The sequence below is a fragment of the Hyperolius riggenbachi genome, chromosome 3 (assembly GCF_040937935.1).
Source record: "Hyperolius riggenbachi isolate aHypRig1 chromosome 3, aHypRig1.pri, whole genome shotgun sequence".
NCBI lineage: Eukaryota > Metazoa > Chordata > Amphibia > Anura > Hyperoliidae > Hyperolius > Hyperolius riggenbachi.
In genome coordinates this window covers 227,482,262-227,502,036 of record NC_090648.1, presented here as the reverse complement: position 1 = coordinate 227,502,036, position 19,775 = coordinate 227,482,262, and the positions used below count along the sequence as shown (strand labels likewise).

Sequence of the window (19,775 nt, the reverse complement as noted above, 5' to 3'; positions counted from 1 at the left end):
TGAAATACTCAGACCGGCCCGTCTGGCGCCAACCATGCCACGCTCAAAATTGCTTAAATCACCTTTCTTTCCCATTCTGACATTAAGTTTGGAGTTCAGGAGATTGTATTGACCAGGATCACACCCCTAAATGCATTGAAGCAACTGCCATGTGATTGCTTGATTAGATAACTGCATTAAAGAGAAATTGAACAGGTGTTCTTAATAATCCTTCAGGTGAGTGTATATATATATATATATATATATATATATATATATATATATATATTTAGATTACTTTGAGAAATTCAATTTTCCAAAGTGTATTTCTAGTCCAGCCTTGTTGAATCTTTCTTTGCTTGGAGGAACCTTTCTGAAAATTTGACTGACGTTTAACACACTGATACATAATTTTTTGATGGCATTATGTATTAGACCACAAGCCCCCAAATAATAAATACAGCAACCATAGAGCCCCCCCCCCCCCCATATTAAATGGAGCAAGTATCATCTCCTAAGAACAAATGCCGCAATCATCATCATCAGAGGCGTCTGAGCCATTAGGCAGCTATAAATTTTCGCCTAAGGCGACAGGAAGAGGCAAGGGCGCTTCTGCACTGAGTAGTGAGAGAAGAAATGCCTCTCAGCTGACTCAGGTGTCAGTTTACACAGCAGCAGCAGCAGCGGGGCTGACTGGACTTCAGCTCAATGATTCAAAGAACCACAGTAATGAATGAGTCAGTGAGAGAAGGCACTCATCCTAGTCAGGGATCCGAGGAGTACAGCATCATCAGCTCCTGAGTCCGACTCCTGAGAATTCAGTCCCTCTCTCTCTACTACTGGTAACTGCGTGGATGTAGAGACTGTGTAGCAGCCAGGCATTGACTTCCCCCCAGGCCGCCTTTCATTCAATGATTTAGGGTTGGTCCTGTGTCTGCTGTATTCAGGTTTGTTGATGTAAGGCAATGTAAAACACTAGGCTAGCTGATAAAAGTGCAATTAGAGGGCAGGCAAGCTGGTAAATATACACAGCATGATGTAGAACTCGTCTGGAGGGTCAGTGGGAAAAAATCTGTCTGGTCTCTCCCCATTGTTATAATGACTGCAAGTGCAGATAAGGTCTTAAACAGGTTGAAAAGTTTTGACAGTCCCTAGACTCCAGGAGGGCTGCTTGCTGACTTGTGTAAGAGACTGGCAGGGACAGCAGTCCTATTACCAGCAACTAGTCTCTGTGTAATGTGGGACTGCAATACAGATAAACTGCTCCATCTCAGGCTATTCTCAGTCTCACTCCACTCCTCCTATCTCTGTATGTGTATAGTGTATGTCTACTGTGTGCTGTGTATAGTGTGCTGTGTGTGTGTGTGTGTGTGTATAGTGTGTGTACTGTGCTGTGCGTGTCTAAAGTGTGTGTGTGTGTACTGTGTATAGTGTGTACAGTGTGTGTACTGTGTGTGTGTGTGTGTGTGTGTGTGTACACTGTGTGTGTGTGTATAGTGTGTGTGTGTGTGTACTGTGTGTGGTGTGTGTGAGTGCATGCCGCAATAAGTATATTTTATGGTGAAACGCTCTGCTGCATAACAACTATTTTCTGGTGAACCCATGCCGCAATAAGTATATTTTCTGGTGAAACGCTGCTGCATTATGATTTTCGGGGGTCTTGGGGGTGGGGTTCACCACAGGAGTGGTGTTCACCATGAGGGGTGCGGGGTATGGGACTGGGGGCAATCACGGGGGGGGGGGGGGGGGATTTATCGCCTGGAGTGACAAAATGGCTAGAGACGCCCCTGATCATCATATATAACAACAGTATCCTTCAGTGTCCTTATATAGAAGTGTGTTCTACATACCAGTACCTCAAACATTAAAACAAATGTAGCCCATGTGCCTCCCCCATTATAATAACTAGTGTGGTTCCCTTTACATTATGTGTAGCCCCTGTGGCCCTCGTTATAACAAGTGCAAGTTAGCTTTGACTTTTCTCCAGAGAAGGACTTTAGTTTATCATCACTTCCGATTCTTGACTAGCCTCTGCACATTTTCATTTCTGTAATGTTGAAATTTGCATACCAGGCATATTTTAGCTTGCTTGCTGTTTATGGGGCCTTATATTTGGTGATACAAGGACAGATACAGCAAAACATGCAATGTCTTTGTTTATTCATCATCAGCCACTGAGCTTTCATACCAAGAAACTCTGCAACAAATGATATCTGTAAAACAATTATTGCTAATCAAATTACTACTGTTTTGCTATGCTAACTCCATGGGTTTTGCAGACAGATGAAAGCCTGCAGAGACAAACAGATAACCAAGTTTGAAATAATGTATTGAAGTAAAGAGAAATAATAATAATTGTTTATTTAAGGTAAGTGCACTATTTACAAAAGAGAATACTGTACACATGAACTGAACCACAAATCCACCATAACACCAGCAAACAACAATCCTAACTGACTATCTAACTAATAAACAAGTGCACAGCAAGCATAAATATATACAGCAGATGTACAGGGCTGTGTAGTATAAAATCAGCAGGCAAGTAGCAAGGTCAAAAGGCGAGGCAGAGTCCAAACCAGGTAAATGAGACACACAGATCAGAACAGGAAACAGGTACAGGATATACGCCACATATCAACAGCACAAATACTCACTCATCTGGCACTGGACTGAAGCACAAACAGGCCTTGAATATGCAGCCCCATGTGTCAGGTGACTTGATCTGCATATTCATTGGATACTCCTTGTAGCACTGGCAGGTGGACCAAAGAACTTTTGTGACTGTTCAAAGGCTGGTGAGGTCTATCTGCTGGTAGGCAGTGGATATCCATAATAGTTCATGCAAGTGCTGCCATCAGCAGGAGAACTGAGGCAATGATCATGACAACTAACCAGAAACTAGTTAGAAGGAAAGGCAAAACTAATGTGCAGTTTTTGCACAATACCACGCTTTTGTCCTATGCCTTCTATCGTGTATTCCACATCTATATACAATAGTTCTATAAATTAAAGTCTCTTAGTGTCATAGGTCTTTGGAGTCCTGTCTAGCAAGTGGGGTCTTAGGCAACTGCCTAGTTTGCCTTTGCCTAAAAACAACCCTGCCCACCTGTACCATATTAGTGTTCATGTGCTTTTGTTGAAATATAAAGATTTTAAATGAAGACAGGTGAAGTTGTATGTGGTATTGTAGCCTATTATGGGCTGAAGGCAAATATATGGAGCCAGGACCAGGTATTCCGAAGAGAGACTTTTCCCAATATTTAGGATTTCTCCTGAGACCTCCAAACTGTGCTTGATTTCACTTATCTGGCATAACCCTAACCTCACCACCTGTCCTATTCCAAACCCTTAGCTCCTACCTAGGCATGCCTTACACTACCACTAATGCTTATCTTAGCTCTACCCTAACCCCTCATTTAAACTCAGCCCCATATCTGAACTTCTTTTTTGGTTCCCAACACTAGCCCCAACTTTTCACAGAAAACTAACCTCCACTATTAAATCAGAAGATTAAAAATTATCTCCTAGGAGAATAAGGGCCCCTGCCACTAAACTCCCTAACCATAGCCTTACCTGATCTTCCTAAACTCTGAAGCTTTCCATATTTGCCTATTTCAGAGGCAGATAGAGGTGGACTAAGGGAATGTAGAGAGGTTCGAGAAGGCTCTATGGAATTCAGGACCAACCCTCTAAATAGGTCAGTATCTACCTTTTTTCAGGGTAGCTTTACATTTGCTTGAAGAACAACTATCAAAGAAACTGTCCTACTATAAACCCCACATACCAATATAGTTTTTAGCCAGCAATACTAGAAATCTTCTCCGAAGTGTCTCATCACAGCCTATGTGAAAAAAATGCCTTGTTTAACAGCTGTTTGTAACTATACCATGTAGATAGGTTACATTTCTCTGTCACTATTCACAGAGGAATTATTTACTGTTTGTTTTTGCACTGCCCACACACACACTGTTTTATCACAGATCATATTAGAACAGCGGAGGGATTTGTCAGCTAAAGATAAAGGATCTGAAGAGAAGGACCTGTAATTTATTCATGTTCTTGCATGCTTCCCCTTTCCCATTCAGAATGAGCTCTCCCCGTCTGTAAACTGTTTACTTTACACTGCAAGGCAGAGAGAGAGAGAGAGAGAGAGAGAGAGAGAGAGAGAGAGAGAGAGAGAGGGAGAGAGGGAGGATCAGGCACACAGAGCTGTAGCTGATGAGTTATTTACACACTATTTGAAGCTATATTTCTTCTTTCTATTATTCTGAACACATTTAATTCACAGGATTATAGCCAGTGAGGATTGTTTCTATATGCTGGATGTGCTGGACACAGACCTCCATAGTAATGCCCACAGTGAAAACGGGTCTCTGTAAATGTCATATTTTCTTCAAATTAAACCTAAAAAGATGAAAAAAGGCTTTGTATTGTTATTTTCTAGTAATTAATGGAAATATATGTGGCATTTAGAATTTTTGTTAACTTTGATACTTTTCCTTTAAAGTAAAAAAAATAATGCAGGTGCTTCAGTATGTAGGGGTAATTTAACAATAAAAAGAAGGATTAAATACTGCTGTTAAAATAATACAATTGCAAAAAATTATCAATCAAGCTTTAGACATTTTATAGCAAAATATTTATTGCTCTAAGAACTTCCATATAAATTACATGGTTACATAGTTGCAACACTTAATTGCTAGAGATCACTGCAGACACCAGGGTCATATTAGTAGTAAAGGCTGGTGAAGAGTTAGTGTTTGGGTGATGTGCAGTCACATTGACACATCAATCATGTAGTCACATGCCACCACGCTGTTAGATGTTTGTTTTTTTTTGTTGGTTTTTTTTTTGGGGGGGTTGTGTTAAATATTGTAAATATGAATTTCCACACAACAGTAAAAACTGCAAAGTAACTCTTGTAACACAGGACATTTATGTATGAATGCATTCTAATTTGCTAATGATAATCCTGTAAAAATGGTGCAAAAGTACATTTCATAAGAGGCCATACTCTTTTTAAATCCTAAAATGAGTACACTCTTTGCAGGGGGTATGTGTTCATATGGCGTAACTAGATTTGACTGAGTGTAACAGTAGTTTTGTAAGACTTTTTCAGCTTTTCAAATGTCACACATGGTTGCTGGTGACCTACAAGCAACTTTAGAGATGATGCAGATGATTTTGGACAGAAATGGTGAAGGCATAAACAAGAAAACACAAGAGCACTCAGCTATTATGCCTTTTAATCATTCAAGCTCTGTTAAAAGAAGTATGCATGTTGAACTTGGAAAGCAATGAAGATATCAGCAGTTTCCATTTCTAAGTGAACTCAATGACGGATACAGATGCCCTGTTGACCAGTAAAGCCTGTTCATGTTATAACGTGAGTGGGAGTGCACTGTTCTGTGGAGCATTGACTCTTGCTAGTGACTGCCAAACACGCTTCTGTGCTGTTCTGTGCTCCCATACTTGCTCCAGTCAGTGGTACTGAAAGAAGCTGAATGTCACAGTAAACAAAACTGCATGCAACTGTGATATTACATCTCATTACAATACACCTCACTAGTGTGTACATCAAGCATTGCCTGACATGCCTGCAATCCAATGTCTCATGTGCAGTGTGCGGTAATATGCAGCACAGTGTGGATGGAACCCTCCTCTTACTCATAAGGCACTAGGTTCCCACTGTGGCGTTGCAGTACGTCAGACTGCACAATCGAATTGCTAATGCAATGCAATTATATTGTAATGGCACTAGCAGTGCAGTGCAGTGGAACTCATAAGCATAAATGCCATGCCAAAGTGTGAACCTAGCGTAAGAATGCTTTAAGCATGCATTAAAATAAAAGAGATTACAAATGATACCATCTGGAGAAGATGCAATATTATTTGGTAGACCTTATTTGTAATGACTGATCAAATGTAGTGGCTGAATAGTGTACTGGCTCTTCCTCTGATGCAGACCAGCCAGGGCTCGAATCTTGGCTCTTTCTGTTTATTAAGCCAGAACCGATTCAGTAAGGAGACCTTGAGCAAGACTCCTTAAAGCTACTTCTACCTACTGAGAGCATTCCAGTGGCTGCAGCTCTGGTGCTTTGAGTCTGCCAGGAGAAAATCACAATACAAATGTTCTGCGTTTTCTTGTCTAGTTTTATGCCTGACTTAACAGCAGAGGGAGCCAAAGATCAAACTGTTGGTTCAAAAAATAGGTCTGTTTTCATTTTGTCTTTATTACCTTGAGAATTCAAAGGCATTCAAAAGAAAATAATCTTTCACCTTCTCAGACCAAAGTTATACTATACTCTTTTCCAGATCTGCTTTGTTCTATTTCAATAAGGGTTTTTAAGGGTGCTCCTTTAGAATTCAGCTTGAAGTAGTGTATAAATACTAGGAGTACTGTATAAATACTGTAGTCATTTACTGCATGGATGTTTCTGCTCACTGGTGTAACAATAGGGCCTGCAGCCCCTGCTCCCGCGGGGGGGCCCGGGCTCCCCCCTGGGGCCCGCACAGGGCCGTTTTGTGGGGGCTGGAGGGGTGGCAGCATGAGGGGAAAGCCGTGGCCACAGTCGGCGGGTAGAGGGGAAGTTCCCATCCTCTCCCTCACCTCTGGGCTCTCCCCTCTGCGCTCCCTTCCAGCTTAAATGTGTGTCCGTGGGCAGCGGCGGGCAAGAAACAGATACATACCTTCAGTGCGCTCCACCAGCCTGCGTTCCTCTCGCTAGCCTCTGACGCGACTTCCGGTATAACAGAGGCTAGCGAGAGGAACGCAGGCTAGAGCGCACGGAAGGTATGTATTTGTTTCCTGCCCGCCACTGCTCACGGACACACCTTTAAGCTGGAGGGGAGCGCAGAGGGGAGAGCCCCGATGTGAGGGAGAGGGGAGGAACTTCCCCTCTCCCCGCCGACTGTGGCCACGGCTGTGCCCTCATGCTGCCACCCCTCCAACCCCCACAAAACAGCCCCGTGCGGGGCCCGGGGGGGCGTTCTTAAAATCTGCAGGTGGGCCCGGCGGGACCTAGTTACGCCCCTGCTATTCAACACTCATCCCTCCCATCCAATGCAATAATGTTATCCAACTGATTCCTGGTCATAGTTTATTCATTAGTAATAAATAGACTCTAGATGTGGGCTGCGGATATTTGCTAAGGAGGAGCTTTGTAGTATGCATCACGTTTCCTCGCCTCCCTCAAGGAATGAAAATTTGGCCTAGGATTATTAATGGCAACAGACTATAAAAAAATGGATTAACTGGTTTTAACTTTTGAACTTTTGAACCCTCCTCTGCAGAGAGAAAGAAAATACATTGGCTGACAGTTGCGATAATAAGCTTAAGAAGACAAAGCTCTCTGCAACTTTGAAAGTCGTTCAATGGCTCTTTTGCATAGATAACTGGAATTTCTTAACTCTTCCTGTACTGGAAACAATATTAGGCTTATGTCTCTGCTCCTAATCTTTTATTTCTTAGTTGTACACTACACATACAAATTATTATATCATAAATGTTTTTTTGCTTCAGTGTCTCTTTAAGCACTCTGTCATTGTAGAAGTACTGAAAATAAGAGAAAAAGTTCTACCAATATTATTTTGAGTATTTTCTCGCTTGCTTCTCTGTCCTGATTAGCGGAAGTAGTGAGTGGCGCTGGAGACAGAGAAGCCTGTCGACACGTGGACCTTGCATGGAGCCTGACAGGAGCCCCTCCTTTGCTGAGTGGAAGCGGTGTAGTGAAAACTCACCTCCTTTCAGCCTGCTGATGAACTTTGGCAGGCTGGGGAATTACAGTGAAGTAGGGGGGAGCAGCCCCGGGCACAATAAGACACAGCCACAGGAAGGGGGCCCAACTCCTCCCTCATTTTGCCTCCTCCATGCTCCCCCAAAGCATGGGGAGGGGCAAAGAGAGGGAGGAGTTGGGCCCCCTTCCTGTGGCTGTGTCTTATTGTGCCCACTGTTCCACTCTCCTTCACTGTAATCCCCCAGCCTGCCAAAGCTCTTTGGGGATGGGGGGATGCATCTATACCTGGATACCGGTACCTATACTGGGGGTTCCTATACCTGGATACTTATACTGGGGCACCTATATATGGCTACCTATACTGGGGGTTACCTGTCTCCATTAAAGAAAACATAATCAAGCTCATTTGGGATAAACTGGATAGAAGAGTTGGGAGAGGCTCTTGGCTCTCTCCTTCTATTATTTTACAAGTAAACCTCACTGGATTGCTTTAAGTCTTTATCCCGTTCTTCCTCACCCTGTCACGTGGAACAAAGAGTGAGTAAACTGACAGCAGTAATATTTAGACAGGTGTTCTCAAGTTGGCTAGGGTTTCATTTTAGTTCAATGGACTCACAAGTACGGTACATACATTTTTGTTTGGGTACAGCTAGCACATGGTCTGGAAAATTCAAGAGTTTTGCCTTTCTTCTCTGTAAGGCCTCTTGCACACTGCAAGCAATTCAGATTCAGATTCCGCTTTTTAATCAGTTTTTACCTCCGATTCAGATTCAGATTTGCAGTGTGCAAGGAGCAAACTGCAAATCTGAATCTGAATCGGAAGTAAAAACAGATTAAAAAGCGGAATCTGAATCTGAATTGCTTGCAGTGTGCAAGAGGCCTTATAGTGGGTGGACTTTATGCTTACATCAAGCTAACAAAAGTTGATTTAGATAATACCTTTAATGACTAACAGTAAATTGTTTTCTTGCAAGATTTCAAGACTTTGGGCTCGTTTCCACTATAGCGAATCTGCAGGGACGGATCTAGGGGGGGGGGGGGGGGCGAGCGGGTATCTTGCCCCAGGCGCAGTTTGTTGAATTCTTAAAAAGGCGGCAAAATGAATGGCAGTTTAGGCGCCAAAAACTGACCTTTAGGCGCCAAAACCTGACCTTGCCCCAGGCGCAACTTGGTCTTGATCCGTCCCTGCAAATCTCCATGCGGTGTCCGCATGCAGATTCGCATAGGCAATGCAAGTTGATGGGGCTGTTTCCACTTGTGCGGCTGTGGGAGCGTTTTTTTTGTGCGGCAGAAATCTGCACGGCAGAGCCGTCAGATTTCGCGTGCGAGAGGAATGCACGCGATTCTCCGCTAATGCTTTTAATAGGGAAACCGCATGCGGTTTTTGGCGCGATTTCGCATAGGTATAATGTTAATATACACAGGCAGTGACATTGTTAAATTCGCACATACCCTTACCTATGCGGAATCGAAAGCGAAATCGCGGCAACACCGCATGCGGAATCGCACCCGCATGCGATTTCGTCCGCGGTGGAATGCAGGCGAATCCGCACCGCAACAGTGGAAATGAGCCCTTACAGGTTCTTCAGGCATGATACAGAACTGGATCAAAACCGTGCGGTACAGTTAATCATTAAAGGTATAACCTGATTCAGTGTATTGGTTGATGTCAGCAGATATGCTCCATGATTAACATCGGACCATACCTCACAATGAGTTAATTAGCGAATCATTGGTCCAAGCTGGCCGGCAAGACTCAGCATAATTTCACTACCTCCGTTCTCTAGTTAAAAGATCACTTATTCTTGGCGGGTTTTTCTCTTACATAATAATACACATAAATGAAGACTGCTATGCAATGTTTTCATGCTGTGCTCTGTAACTGCATACTGGTCTTCCACATTGATAGTCCCATAAGATGAGGGTTCTTCAGTTGGTGAGTATATTTCTGATTTATAAAGAAATGATCCTCACAGTCTTCATGTCAATCTGATGTACAAATGCAGCATTAATTTCAAATCGCGAACAAGTTATCATGTGACAGAAATACATAAGTTGTTCAGGATATTAAATGGAACCTAGTTAGAAGTTGTGTTTAAAGACAAAAATGACAATGTGACAATATGGACAAATGGTAATCTAACCTACTGGTACAGCAAAGTGTAGTAGAAATCACCTTAGCCATAGCAGCTGGTACGTTGCACAAGAGTATGGAGGACTAGTTTGTCTCTAACTTTTCATTTCTTGACTGAATTTTGCTTCCGCTTGTAGTGGTGGACACTATCCTACTGTCAGAGTGGAGGTGACTATTCCCCAGTGTTTCCATACACTGTATTCATGAACTGGGGTGAATGAGGTATGTCTATGCTGCCCTGTCTATTCCTCTGAAGGAAAGAAGGGAATAATATGTCCAGAACCTGTGGCCCCATAAATATTTTGCTATTAGGTTAGTTGAGTTGAAGCTATGCCCATGCTACAGAAGCCAGTCTCTGGGGATAACTTATGGCTGCTGATAAGTACTATTTCTGTAGACCTGCATTCAGCCTGTATCCATGAGCTTCAATCAATTTTTAACCAAAACAACAGAGAATTGTACTACTGCCATGGAACAGTTGCTGGGGAAACATCTGCAGTATTACAAGTAATTGAGTTACTGCTGCAATAATATTATAGATTGAGTGAGGTCTGCTGTGTCATGTGTGTCATGGAAGGCTTGGTGAGCATTGCAGTCACAGGAGGCTGAGTTTCGACTAATTGTAGCACTGTTGACTCAAGTGGCGGGCTAGGGCTTTCCCGGGGTGCAGAATCTAAGTAGTCACTGGTACTCACCAGAGCTTACTGCAAGGATCAAGGTTCCTGCTAGCGGGCAACAGGTTATTTTGCCTCAAAATAGCTACCAGGTCCTGACCCCTGGCATTGCCCCACCAAAGCCAAGGAGAACAAGTGAGTCTATAGCAGGGAGATGATTGGTCAGTGATGTTTTAAACTCAGATACGAGTTTAGGCCGAAGGTCATGGACAGTCAGCAAGCATAGTAGTCATATAAGGAGCAAGAGGTAAGGGCTGATGGCTGGCAGATGTAAGAAAATGAACAGGAGGTTGAATTAAGTAGCTGGCAGAAGGCACACTCAACTCACAAGCAGAGTATGAAGTAGGTGCCAGCAGATGACACTAGTTGGGTAACAGTCAGAGGTTGGCCACTGTTGGCAGGGAAAGCCTAGTAGGGAACATACAAGAGCTGGCAAAAAGGTATGAGTAATGGTAAGAATAAGGTAGCAAATACAGTACTACAGAAGCTGCTTAGAACTTACAACACTGAGCGGTGTCAGAGATTGATTTAAATAAACAGAGATAAGGGCCTTCAGCATTCGGTTTTCTGTGGATATGTATGCATAAACATTTGGCCATGCACATGTAAGGTTTTTTTGTTATGATGCATGAATGTGCATCTACTCCCAAAAGAGATTATATGTAGATGCCCAGATCTGGTGAGGTGACACTGTCTTGTCAAAGGGAACTGATGATGAATCACTGCCATGCCACAGGAACCAGTGTGTGTGTGCAATGTCACAGAAGGCTGGGAGACCACTGCCATGTCACAGGAACCAGTGTGTGTGTGCAATGTCACAGAAGGCTGGGAGACCACTGCCATGTCACAGGAACCAGTGTGTGTGTGCAATGTCACAGAAGGCTGGGAGACCACTGCCATGTCACAGGAACCAGTGTGTGTGTGCAATGTCACAGAAGGCTGGGAGACCACTGCCATGTCACAAAAGATGGATTGACCACTGCTGGTTCTCTGAAACCTGATTGACCATTGTTGTTTCACGGAAAGCTTAGTGGCTACTACCATGTCACAGAAGGCTGATTTACCAATGCTATTTTCCAGAAAGCTTTTTGACCATTGTAATTTCAAAGAAGGCTGACTGACCTTTGTAGTGCCACTGTAGGTTAATTGACCATTGCTGTTTTGCAGAAGGCTGACTTACCATTGTAATTTCAAAGAAGTATGACTAATCACTGCCATGTCATAGAAGAATTATTGGCAATTGCTGTATCACAGAAGGCTGTTTGACCGTGGACTTGTCAGGAAACACTGGGAGTCCACTATCATGTAAAAAAAGACTGAGAACTCCATGTCAGATGTCTAAAAGTGACCATTGTCATGCCATAGGAGGAAGAGTAACCAGGGTACCATCCTAGACTTTTATGCTTAACCCAGTCTAGAGGAAATTGAGAACCACAAAAAATGTCATGGGCCAGCTTCTGACCTCAAAGGCTTTATTTTAGATTATCCTCATATGGATGAACTGTTCAGGATTAGTTGATTTCAAGCCACAGAGGCCAGTTTCTGGGTATCTGTGACACCTGATGGTCTATAGTCTCAAGAAAAACCTTGGGAAATTAAATTTCATTATGAAGGTACATGGTCAATTACTATGGTCAGTTTATCAACAGCTACCTTCTTTGTCATACTTACAAAACAAACTCTGAAAAAAATATGCCCTGGATGGTGTACTGAACTGATGGTGTACTGAAGTAAATAGCTTGGCATTTTTCTGTGAGTAAAGAGGTAAGGGCTGGAAGTGGAGTGATGCAGGGTCTTCGTAATGGCTTCGCAGGACAAGGCTGCTCAGGTAATTATAACTTTTTTTTTATTAGGAGGCTGCAGGATTTTGTTGTTCTGCTTTAAGGTTATACAGTAAGTGCCTATAAACTGCATTTGCATAGAAGTAGGTTTATAATAGCACTGCTTAATGGCTGTCAGAGAACTCTTCTTCATGCTTGGTGATGACGAGTAAAGTCTGTTTATGTTCATGACCTGGGGATTTGTTTGTGCAGCTAATGGTTTTGCCTAATACAGTCACAAATTACACAGCACATATTGTTGTGGTATAACTATCAAAAATCAATTAAAAGTAATATTAAATGTATCTACATACCTGATTTCACAACAATCAGCAGTTCCACATAACAACGCATGGTCAAATAGGACAAGTGGAATATCAGCCAACTGTAATTGTTTCTAATCTCTGTACAATGCATTACAGGAAACCTAAAATGAAAGTACAGTAGTAAGGAAGCTGTCTTTATTCCTGTGAATATTAACAGCTGCTTGAGAGTAATGCATGAGTCACTGGTCCAGATTTATCAAGAGTGTCTGAGACAAAATATTAGTAGGTTTTTAGAAATCCATGCAGAACTGTCTCAGACATCGTAAGAAATCACTAGATAGTGCAGATTCCTTCTAAATCTGTAAGGAATAGAAGAAGCTAGGAAGGTCTCCCAGGCAGTGCAGTGTGTGAGGGGAATTGCTGTTGCTGAGGTAACCAACACACCTGCTGTCAACAAGCTCTGAGTGAGGGGGAGGAGCCCTCCACAAATCACATCTAGCCTGCACTATCTGAAGAACTGCTAATGAGCACTTCTTAATCTACAGCAGTTAAGGAATGGATTTGCACTTTTCTTAACTGTAGTGTAGCTCTAGAAATCCACCCTAAACTGCCACTATTATATAGGCTTTGGGAAGTTTCTTACTATCATGCAGAACTGTTCTTCTGCTGGTTAGAACAGCTTTAGAAGAAAAAACTGTCGGTAATGCTTTGATAAATCTGGCCCTCTGTGCTTTAGCAAATCTCTCAGGTGGCCAATAAGTATGCAACCAGTGGAATCCAATCCAAGTAGTGGAGGCGGAGTACCTGATCTGCATACACAGTATTAAGCTATACACATGATAGGTGTTTGTATTAAAGACAATCAGTTGTGATAGACTTGGTTTAGTCATCTGCACAGTTTCGAAGTGGTTATCACTCTCACCTTGCAGCACTGGGTACACAGTTCAAATCCCAGCCAGGTCAACATTTGCAAGGAGTTTGTATGTCCTCCCCATGTCTGCGTGAGTTTCCTCTGGACACTCTGGTTTCCTCCCACATCCCAAAAACATACAGATAAGTTAATTGGCTTCCTCCTAAAAAAATTGGCCCTAGACCAGTGATCTGCAAACTTGGCTCTCCAACTGTTAAGGGACTACAAGTCCCACAAAGCATTTGCCTTTATGAATCATGACTGTGGCTGTCAGACTCCTGCAATGCATTGTGGGTTTTGTAGTTCCTTAACAGACCCTAGACTATGATACGTGTACTACACAATACATACATAGACATATGCCTATGGTAGGGACTAGATTGTGAGCCCCTCTGAGGGACAGTTACTGACAAGACAATATATTGTGTACAGAGCTGCGTAATATGCCGGCACTATATAAATACATAAATAAATAAATGGCAAACGAGGACTAAATAGCACGTCTGTACAGCTTTTATTTGAAAACCTGTTACCTGTAACAATCACTAATGATCAATCTGGGTGACAGCTATTGACCATATGTATGACGCTTCATGTTTCATTCACATTATCAGCATGTGTGGCAGTGCACTGCACTACACATTGTTCCCACGTGCATTTCTCTGCACTGAGACACTGGCTGATGGGCCACTAGAGGCAGAGGATCAGCACAACAGGTAGCCAATTAGCATTTAAAAAGAAGAAGAACATGACGGGAATAGCACTGTTCATAGTCCTTACATTCCAGGGATCCTTAACAGAGCAAGTAATTATTTTGGAATGATTATACCATGCTAAATGCTGTTTCCTTGCATGCAGGATCCATCTCTTACGTATCGTCCTGAAGCAGAACATCACCAGTACAGGAATTACAAAGTAAGTATATAAAATGTTAATAAACATAACAGGGAAAATGGGAATGAAAAATGAAGCGGATTAGGAAAAGATGTGTGAATCTTGTTTTGCAAGGTATAAAATACAGAATGCATGCCCATCAGCATTAACTTTCATGGCTTCTCTAGCTAGGCTGTAATTGCCAACAACTTGCTGAAGCTCAAACAGACATGAACCAAAAGATCCTCTATCTATATGGTAACCATGTCCTAGCCACTGCCACACTGGTAAGGCAAGGTGAACAAACTCTCACTGAAAGACTCTACTTAAGGTGGCCACTAATGATCCAATCTTTTTCATCCAATTTTACCAAATCTATGTAGTATACGGGTAAATTGAGTGAATATATTGAATGGATAATTTAGGCAGTTCCCTTATATTATAGAGAAAAGGTAAGATTGGATGAAAAAGATTGGATCATAGTGACCAAAACAGCCGTGAAATCGCCACGCACACCGCTGACAGAACGATGGATTTCCGTCCGAAATCCATCGTTCCCGTCGACTCCCGTCGATCCATCTGTGCGGAAGATTTTTCTCGATCGCCGGCGGGTTGGGAGTGCGTCGATAGCGGCGTTCGAATGCCCGACGACCGACGCAATACAGCGGAGATATATTACCTGCTCCACCGGCACGAGTTCCCGCTGTCACCTCCCGGCTCCCGGCTGGCATCTTTTCCGCATCACGGCATCCGGCATAACTTCCTGTGTCACTGCAGTGACAGCGGAAGTACAAATAGAGGGCGCTCTATTTGAACTTCCGCTGTCACTGGAGTGACAGAAAGTTATACGCGGATGTCGGATGTGTGATGCGGAAGGTGATGGGAGAAGATGCCAGCCGGGAGCCGATGCGGAGAAGATGCCGGGACCAGGCGGAAAAGAAGACAGCGGTGGACCAGGGGACTCGCGCCGGCCGGAACAGGTAATGTATGCGGGGGGGGGGGGGGGGCGCAGCAGCGGCAGCTCCACAGATTGTGATCGGTTTCAGGCTGAAATCGATTCACAATCTGTTTGCAGTAAGGTGGCCATACGATCCCTCTCTGATCAGATTCGATCAGAGAGGGATCTATCTTTTGGTCGAATCTGATGGCAAATCGACCAGTGTATGGCTACCTTAAGAAATACCAGACCATGATAACAAAGCTTAAAGACCATTCTAGCATATATTCAGAGCTGAAAGTAGTTTTAAACATGGAGTGAGGACAATGAGTATCAAAATGAGCTAGCTACACCTTTACCCATAATAAGCCCTCGGCAATCTGCCCCTGATTTAAGGTTAAGACCTTTGATGTTTAGCTGCACACAGTACAGATCATCCAGTAATGGAACTCGAAAGAAGTCACTGGTGATTATTTACTAAGGCTCAGCTCCCATTTGGATTAGAGTGGAGCAAATCAGTACAGTGTCTGCACTGCTCCATTTTCACAAAGTGTTCAAGTCCAGGGGTGGATGCATTGCACCATAGGTGCTATGAACAAAGCATCTGCTTGACCGGAAAAACAGAGTAGGTGTGGACTCTACATTAATTTTTTTTTTTCACAAGTGGAGGTAGGTCCTATTTTTTAACAATAGGATCCGCTTCCTGTACGGGTACGTTTTCTACACAAGTGGAAACCAAGCCTAAGGCCCATCACAATTTCTCGACTTTGTCCTTCTGCAATAGCCTAAGCACCAGGTGGATGGTAATTGAAGCTCAAAATGCAAGCATTGAAATGAATAGGTAAACTGTACACATTTCCATATACATCACTGGCCATTGCAGCCTATCTGCCCAGTTATCAAACGTCCAGTGTGGACAGCACTGTTCATGCAAATGCCCAAGTGCATCAGAAGCTGAATCAACAAGGAAGGATCCGCAGTCACAGCGAAGTTGTAAAAGCTGGTATTCTTTATTGAAACACGCCACTAAAAATGACACACATAGGACCAGGAAATGACTGACGCGTATCGGGCTCAAAATCTGCCCTTAATCATAGTCATACAGATTCTAAAAGAGGCGGAGACTTTATAGCAGGAGGAAGAGGGAGGGGAAAACCCCACACCCAATCGTCCCGAAAAAAGCCAACACCCCTTAAAGAGAACAGCATACATATTGTAATGAAAGACAACCCACATAGTTAAATAGAAATAGTGCATCATTACAAAAGTGCAAAAATATAGCAAAATTTGTAAAAAACATCTCAATATTAAAATTTCATACAAGTAGTACAGGTAAGTATAAAAACTGGCAACTGAAAGAAAAGAGTATATATCATCAGAAGCTGGATGTGAGATAAAATGTTATTCAAGGACACATTTTTTAGATTTACTTTTTGCTTGCAATGGACTGAAAAACGTTATTATGTAAATAACTCGTAAGATGAGAAGGAGATGAGAAAGATAAGAAAAGATAAGTGCTTCAGTACCATAGTTACAGAAAACTATGCAATACTGGTCTTGTCCAAGCCTTTATTTATATGATCTAACTTTGTTACCTTTCAACTTTTTCTAGGATGGTCCTCTAGTGGAAAGAGTGAAAAATACCTACAAGCTTATGCACACCTACCAAACTGTGGATTTTGTAAAAGAAAAGGTGAAATATATAAAAGTACAATGATAATGGAAATGGAAATGGCTTGGACAAAAATGATGAGACCGGTCCAACATTTTGCTGCACAACCTTTAGAGGCAATCACTGCAAACCACCTATTCCTATAGCTCTCACTCTAATTTGTGTACCTGTTGACAGGCCAACTGCTCCAGCTGTTCTGGGCTTGTAGTGTGCCTTATCCAGACTGCATGCCTCACTTCTATCCATAGATGTTCAATAAAATATAAATCAGGGGCATAGATGGCCACTTCACAATAGTATTTTTATTAGTCATTCTTAGAAGACTTACATTGTGTGTTTTGGATCATTTTCCTGTTAGAGAATCCTTGATCTGTTGCTGAGATAGATCTTTCTAGCACTGGGCAGTGCTTTTCCTTTCAGAATGTTATGAGATTTCATAGTTTTCTGCAGAGACTAAAGGCACTCCCCGCAATATACAGTGAAGCAACCCTAAACATAACTGAACCCCCTCCATGTCTCACAGTAGGTGTAGTGGACTTTTCATTAAAAGCTTCAGTGGATGAAGAGTTATTGTAACTTGTTAAAGATTTGCAGTTGTGTCCCATCTATCCAAAGGATCATTTTCCTTTTAGAAAAACCTTGATCTTTGACTGGGATTTTATGTTTTTAACACTGGGCATTGCTTTTCAATCTAGAATGTTGTGATAATCTCTTGAGATTTCATAGTTTTCAGCAGAGACATACGGCACCCCTGCCATACTGTAAATAGTGAAGCAGCCCTAAAACATAACTGAGCCCCCTCTATGTCTCACAGTATGTGTGGTGGACTGTTCTTTCAAAGCTTCAGTGGATGAAGAGTTTTTTTTTTTTTCCCCCGCAAACAATCAGCAGCTTTATAAAAGCCATGTCCCAACCTGTTAACTTGGCTTCATCAGTGCTCTCTTGTAGTTGGGAGTAATTTGCATCATAGTTTGCGTTGGTCTCTGAACATCTTTATTATATAATAATCTATAAAAAACTAGGACAAACACTCGATCCTCAAAACCACTCGGGATGAAAAGTTATTGTAACTTGTTAAAGAGTTGCAGTTGTGTCTCATCTATCCAGAGGGAATTTTTCCATAAAACATTGTGCTTTGTTAAAGGACACTAAGAAAATACATAATGAAATGTTTCTGGTAACAGATAGCAGGTAACTCTTCAATGTGCACTGCAACTTCATTTTCACTCATTTCCTGTGCAGTCAGCTTTCCAAGCTTCCTTGACAATGCGTTTATTTAGCATTTTCTGGAGCCAAAGGAAAAGGTGAAGGGTGCTACTCTCTCTCCCTATACTTCTGCACCTACCAGCTGCTTAGTTCTCAGGGTGTGGGGTGTCCCCTTAGCCCCCACCAAGTGTCAACAATAAAAAAGTAAAAAGAGAACAGCGCTCGTATCTAAATTTCTATATGCTTGTATTTTTTATTTATTTTTATCTAAAAATTTTTTTTGTATATTTCAAATAGGAAGTGAAAAATAAGAACTATAAAAATCATAAAAACCACATGAAATTTCTCAAAAATTTCTCCGAAAAATCACGATCTCTAGAATCCTGCACATACCGTATGTTTCTTAAAATACAATTGGACTATAAGCCCCACTCTTGTCCACATACATACTACCATGTACACTATGGAGCCACCTGATTCTCTGCTAAAAGTTATTTACAATGTTGGGGTCTCCTGGATATTCTGTATGTGTCAGTATTCTGGATAAGTCCTTGTTTATATATTTTCTCCCCTTTACTTATTAGGAAAGAGTTTCCCCACCGTAGGGGGTTCTGCAGTCACTTACACGTCTTGCAGCTTTACTGATGTCTCATGGGGGCTCCTGCCGGTAGCCTACAAGCAGAAACCTCTTTAGGCTTAGTCTCGCCGTTTACCCCCGGTATAGCTTCTGCCTGTGGAGTCCTCGCTGTCCTCTTGCGGCTCCGTTCGTTCCGGCTGTACGGCTTCCGGGTGGGTGGCTAGCTGGGAGTGACGTCACTTCCCTTCCAGGCTCCTGCATTCCACTCTGCGTTCCAACGCGGCCACTGCTTACAAAGCTTGTATGAGTGAGCCGTGTATTGCGTATTATGTTACGATCTATGGGAACAGCTTGATAGGTTGTCAGAGAGCCCTTCTTACATCGACATGTTTCGATAGTTGACGACTATCTTCAGCAGGATGGGAAATACCCACTAGCCACCACTTCCTGCTTTTTATAGGCACCAAGTCCTTCAGATATCCACCTCTTCTTAAAGGGGAACTCCATTTCTCAATCATGGCAACCTCTAATTGTTTCAATCTCTATTTTATCATCCTCCATAGGTTACTAATATAATATATTAACACATAGCATCTCCCCAGGAATCCTATCACTCCCCTTTACTCCATAGAGACTCAGGTGGTCCACCATTCAGATGGCTCCCACTCATCTCATCCCAAAAAAACAAACATTTCCCATTCTTCATTCAGACCTTTGGGTACCATAGTGTTTAAATTAAAAATCCATTGGATCTCTTTCCTTGACATTTTTGCTATATAATTGCCCCCTCTGGAATCTCTTTGAACTATTTCCAGTCCAAAGTATACTATATTATTTACTTTACTTCCATGATTAAATTTGAAATGTTTCGAGAGGGGATGCCCCTCCCAACCCTTCAAAATATTATTAAAATGTTCTCCTATGCGCTTATGCATTTCTCTCTTCGTGCGTCCTATATATTTTTTGCCGCATGGGCATATAAGGCAATATA

General features: G+C 42.4%; 1 protein-coding gene and 1 long non-coding RNA gene across 3 annotated transcripts in view; one reads left to right on the top strand and one right to left on the bottom strand.

Annotated features, from left to right (window-relative positions):
• Positions 1–2,317: 2,317 nt before the first annotated feature.
• On the bottom strand, positions 2,318–12,930 carry LOC137561335 (uncharacterized). Its single transcript, XR_011029967.1, has 2 exons — positions 12,658–12,930; positions 2,318–4,383 (listed from the first exon to the last, which is right to left on the bottom strand). It is a non-coding gene; the product is annotated as an uncharacterized lncRNA (long non-coding RNA).
• A 166-nt stretch (positions 12,931–13,096) lies between these two features.
• The window catches only part of MIOX (myo-inositol oxygenase), a 33,411-nt gene continuing 26,732 nt past the window's right edge, over positions 13,097–19,775 (top strand). Inside the window, exons 1-3 of one of the 2 annotated variants that reach the window (XM_068272619.1) lie at positions 13,097–13,156; positions 14,378–14,434; positions 16,942–17,022. In XM_068272619.1, coding sequence (XP_068128720.1) covers positions 16,984–17,022 — 39 coding nt within the window. In that variant the 5' untranslated portion in view covers positions 13,097–13,156; positions 14,378–14,434; positions 16,942–16,983. Of the gene's footprint in view, positions 13,310–14,377; positions 14,435–16,941; positions 17,023–19,775 lie in introns of both variants that reach the window. The other variant, XM_068272620.1, reaches the window with a different exon arrangement.